Here is a 4,827-nt window from a genome sequence, read left to right on the forward strand (position 1 = left end):
TCTGATTCTTTTATAATCTGAAACAAATCCTCTCACTTTTTTTTAATCAAACAGAACTATGTTACACAGAGTTATCCAACTATTTACAAAGCACCCAATTAAATCCTACTTAATTCACTCCTACTCTGAAAATTCCATTTAACTTGTGTGCTGATTACTGATTACAGAAGATATCTAACATTCACATAGACTTGATAGTCATATCTAGTCTGGAAAAATTCACTGCCCCAAAGAAGAAAAAAAGAAAAAGAAATTAAAAAGAGACCCTTCAAATAAATGTGAAGGACTGAAGAAATAAGGCCAAAGAATCACAGTACAAGACAGGTAAATCTACTTTAATGTTCACATGTAAAAGTTACACATCACAAGAGACTCAACAGTTCCTTAACTGTAACTAACACAGCTGTAGTGAAAGTCATTTTATATAAAAAATAATCTAGATGCGGCCATCAGATTTTTTTAAATTTTTTGGTCTACTTAAGTTAATGTTTGAAAATTGACTTACAACACACCCCTGCTTGAAGGATTTGCCATTATGCTCTTTTCCCCAGTCACCTATCATTATTCTTTGGAGAAAGGAAACAGTAACTGTTTATTAGTAGGAGTTTGTCCTTTGGTTGCAAGCAGAGAACATTTTTTTTTGTTTCTATAATTTATTATTCCATACAGACATGTAAGTTTGTGATTATTAAGCTTTAGTGTAAAATGAAATTTGGTGAGTAAATTTCTTTTCATTTTGATGCAACAACAGATTTCTTACACTCTTAAAGATCCAAGCATTTACCCAACCAATATGCAAAAAAAAGTCTTTAGAATCCACTTTTTGTATCTTTAAAAGAAAAACAAACAAAAGCCAGCATATTCCTTATAAATGCTCTTTTTATATAATACACTAAAAAGCCCTGTACCTGAACTGACAGTGTATTTTCAGGATGCATGGTACAAATACAAGGTTTTCCATCTATATTAAAGAAAACACATTTTGTATGGACTCAGAACAAGTTTATTTGTGATTAAACATCTCATGCAGTCATGCAGGACCACTAGCTATAACTGTAACTTCCGAGTCTAAGACATTGGGCAAAACAAAAACAAAATTAAAAGCCAAACCAAACAAAAAAGACATTCCAGATATTTTCATATTGTCAGCTCTGTAACTGAGCTGAAAAATAATTTTCCAAAAGAAATATTCCCACAGATTAAGAAAACACACACTTATAATATTTACAAAAAATATTTAATTAAAAATATTTTATAATTACAGTAGTCTATTAAAGCATATACTTTTCTCACACTTATAGAACATCTCTATATATACACAGTATGAAATGTCACTCAGTTATCTATACAATATGTAACATTCTCACAGGGAGAAGAAAGTTCCCTGGCCCCAATATAATCATCTATTTTAAACAATAGATGTCAAAAATATCTACAATGCTCTGGTAGATTAGTAAAGCTTCAAAAAAAAAATTCAGCTCCTTGGTCACAAAGTATACTGCTAAAGTTTGATTTACTCTTGATCTTCTATTCATCAGTCCAGTCACACTTTCTGCTCAAAAGTTTAACCCCACCTCCAAAAAACACAGAAATGTACAATTCACAGCTGCTATAAATGAAGAGACAAAACAGATATCATGTTTAAATGCTTATGAACGTGCAAAAAAGGGTGAAGGTTTTTTTTTCTTGGAATGACCATGAAAAGGATTCAAGGGTTTGCTGATTTTTTTCCTTTCCTCTGAGGGCTGATTTTTTTTTCTTTTCCCCCTCCCTCTCTAATTTGTCTCTCTCTGTGCTCCTCTGGCTCTGCCTGCTGCACACCTGTGGAAGAGGAATGAATAGAGGGGGTGTGTGAACCATTCTGCTCCAGACTAACTGGCGCCACCAACAAAACACAAGACATGCTTGATCAACAACCCAAAACAAACCAGGTCAAACAACAACCACAGCTCCCAGGCTAGGCCAAACAGAGGAATACACAGCTGCAAGCCCCTGCTAGAAGCTTTGGAGAAGGGGAAATCCTCCCTGGAGCCCCTTTCCCAATAACCCATTTCCTTCTTCTACCATCCAAGTATTTGGTAAAAGAAACCGGAACAGTGTTAGTGCCTCTCGTTAAAAAAAAAAATCGAGGAGGAACCTGTCTGACAGACAGGCAGAGAGACACTCCAGAAAGATGTAGAGCTGCTGATCTCGCCTCCATTTAAAGTGAGCACTAAGTTACCAAAGGAGGGCAAGAACAGACTTAACTTGTTAACTGGGTTGGAGGGAGGGGTGTAAGGGAATTGAGTCATAGAAAGTCTGCTCTGGTGAAATGCTCCGTGGACCCGAGGGGGTAAAGGGGGTGGGAAAGGAGAAGCTGGATGAAGTAGGTTTATTGGGCACCTGAAGAGAAAGGCAAATGACCACTCACCTTAAGAGTGAATGCAGTTCAGCGGCACAAAATACTGTCCCCTTGTTTGTTAACAGCACCAGCCTGAAACAGTAACAAAAACGTAAAAGAAAGGATGGAAAAGTTATCAGGAGCTAATAATGAACCTATTCATAACACTAGGTTTTGTTCTGCGGCTACAGCGTTCGTGCAGGCACACACACACACGATATCTCTAAGAGGGACAGCACTGTGCTTAGACAAGCAGGTCCTGAACAAGACCCATCAGGCAAATAGGTTCGACTGGACAGTGCGACAGACAGCCCTGTCCGGCCGCCTCTCTCCGTTCTATCCACATACCGGGGCTGGCGGTTACAGATCAAGAATGAATGGGTGGGCAAGATCGGGGGAACTGGGTTCCCCGATTACAAGAGAGGAGTGATGAAGCTGTCATTCTCTCCTGGCCACAATCCAGCAACCCACCCCACTCCACCCTGGATTGCATATGAGAAGGGGAAAAAAAAAAGACTCACACACACACACACACACACACACACACACACACACACACACACACACACACACACACACACACACACACACACCCCAACCCCAAACAACAACAAAAAACCCTCCGGCCCCAGCCCCCGTGCTCCTGATTCGCGGGCTGGTCCTGATCTTCCTTAAAAGATAGCCCTTCCTTCCCAGCGAGGACTGCCCTGGGTTGATCTCAGAGAAGGAGACTCACACTAGCCAGCTAGCCATACGCCCCGGCCCGCCCGCGCGCAACAAGCCCTGGAGAGCTCGCTATACACTCTTGTTCCCAGGAGCCCGAGTCTCCCCCACCGCAGCTCAGGTACCTCTCCGGCGCCGGTACCGGGGCGCCCTGCGCCCCGCGATGCCAGTCCGCCTGTTCGCTCCAGGCACATTCCATCCCCACCCCACCCCCCGGCCCTTCCCCGCCCACGGCGGGCGCCCTCTTACCGGGTCTGTGTTGAGGGCTGTGAGCGGGGTCCGGGGGGGTCCGGCGGGACAGCTCCCGGAGGAGGGGTGATGCAGCGGCGGCGGCGGCGGCGGCGGCTGCTGCCTCAGCAGAGCCGGGTGCGTCTCCAGCGCCAGCTGCAGGTCCAGGATGTAGTCGATAACGTGCTGCAGGATCTCCACTTTGCTGACTTTCTTGTTGGGCGGGATGGTGGGCACCAGTTTCTTGAGGCGGCTGTAACAGTCATTCATATCGCACTGCAGGCACAGGGACGGCTCCTCCGCCGCCGCCTCGGCCGCCTTGCAGCGCGCCGCCGCCGCTGCAGCCACGGCCGCCGCGGAGCCTCCCAGGCTGTGGCTGTGCTCGGCCAGGCAGCGCAGCGCCAGCTCCCCGCCGCAGCCCGACGGCGCCTTCCGGCCCGAGGGGCGGACGGGACTCACGGCTTTCATGGTGCGCGCCCTTCTGCGAGCGGATTCTGGCCTCGGCCACGAAGAGGAGACCCGGGAGGGCAAAGGAGGGGGCAAGAAGAACACGCACCGCCCAGCCGCCGCCACCCCCAGCCTGCGCTCGCTCCTTGTCCCTGCCCCTGTCCCTGTCCCTATTCTTCGCTTCCCTCAATCCAGGCTTAAGACACACGGGAGAATCGCTCCTAATCCTTTGGCAACACAATTGACAGGGAGAGCCGCCTGTCCCTGGAAGCGAGGTCCGGGCTTGGCGAGGGAATTTCTGTTCAGCGGAGCACCACTGGACCGTGCGAATAAAAAAAAAATATATATAATATATATATTTTTAAAGAAAGAAGCTAACACATGCACGAAAAAGAAACCAACCCACCCCCGGTCCTTATTCCCTCCCTACCGAGCTCAGACTAAAAGCCCCCGCCGCCGCCGCTGCTGCTGCAGCTGTCTCCCCTCCGCCTTCTCTGAGCTCTCCCTCGATCGCGCTCTCACTCCCTCTCCCTGAAACACACTCTTAACTCCCTCTCTCCTGAACACTCTCTCGCCTCCACTATGCTCTCTCCTCAGCCCGCAGCGTAGCTTTATTTATAGAGAATGAGGGCCAGTGGGCGGGGCTCGCGCGCGGGCCTAGAGAGAGGAGTGCGAGCCAAAGAAGGGGGCTCGAGGGGCGGGAGGCAGTGGAAAGGGTTGTTGGGGTTTAGGGTGGTGTTGGGAGGGGGGCAATGAAGGGGATGGGCGGGAGGTCCACGGCCACCAACCAATCAGGCAGACGGTGCCACCTCAGGGAATGACGATTGGGCCAATGAGAAGGATGCTCCATTCCGTCAACGCTGTGGGTCTGGCCTCAAAGAACGAGAGAAGGTGGGCAAGGCTGGTGCGTGCCCAAGGGAGGGGAGAGAGAGGGAGAGGGAGAGAGAAGGAGAAAAAGAGGGAAAGGGAGAGGGAGAGGGAGACGGAAAGGGAGAGAGAGAGAGGAGAGAGAGAGAGAGAGAGAGAGAGAGAGAGAGAGAGAGAGAGAG

General features: G+C 47.9%; 1 protein-coding gene across 1 annotated transcript; it reads right to left on the bottom strand.

Annotated features, from left to right (window-relative positions):
• Window positions 1-308: 308 nt before the first annotated feature.
• Window positions 309-3,888, bottom strand: ID4 (inhibitor of DNA binding 4, HLH protein). Its single transcript, XM_027871589.1, has 3 exons — window positions 3,353-3,888; window positions 2,411-2,473; window positions 309-1,821 (listed from the first exon to the last, which is right to left on the bottom strand). Exons 1-2 carry the CDS (start codon window positions 3,797-3,799, stop codon window positions 2,429-2,431), a joined length of 492 nt encoding a protein of 163 aa, XP_027727390.1. The 5' UTR covers window positions 3,800-3,888; the 3' UTR covers window positions 309-1,821; window positions 2,411-2,428.
• Between the last annotated feature and the right edge of the window lie 939 nt (window positions 3,889-4,827).

This window comes from Vombatus ursinus, unplaced genomic scaffold (assembly GCF_900497805.2).
Source record: "Vombatus ursinus unplaced genomic scaffold, bare-nosed wombat genome assembly UNPS02000577.1, whole genome shotgun sequence".
Taxonomy (NCBI): domain Eukaryota; kingdom Metazoa; phylum Chordata; class Mammalia; order Diprotodontia; family Vombatidae; genus Vombatus; species Vombatus ursinus.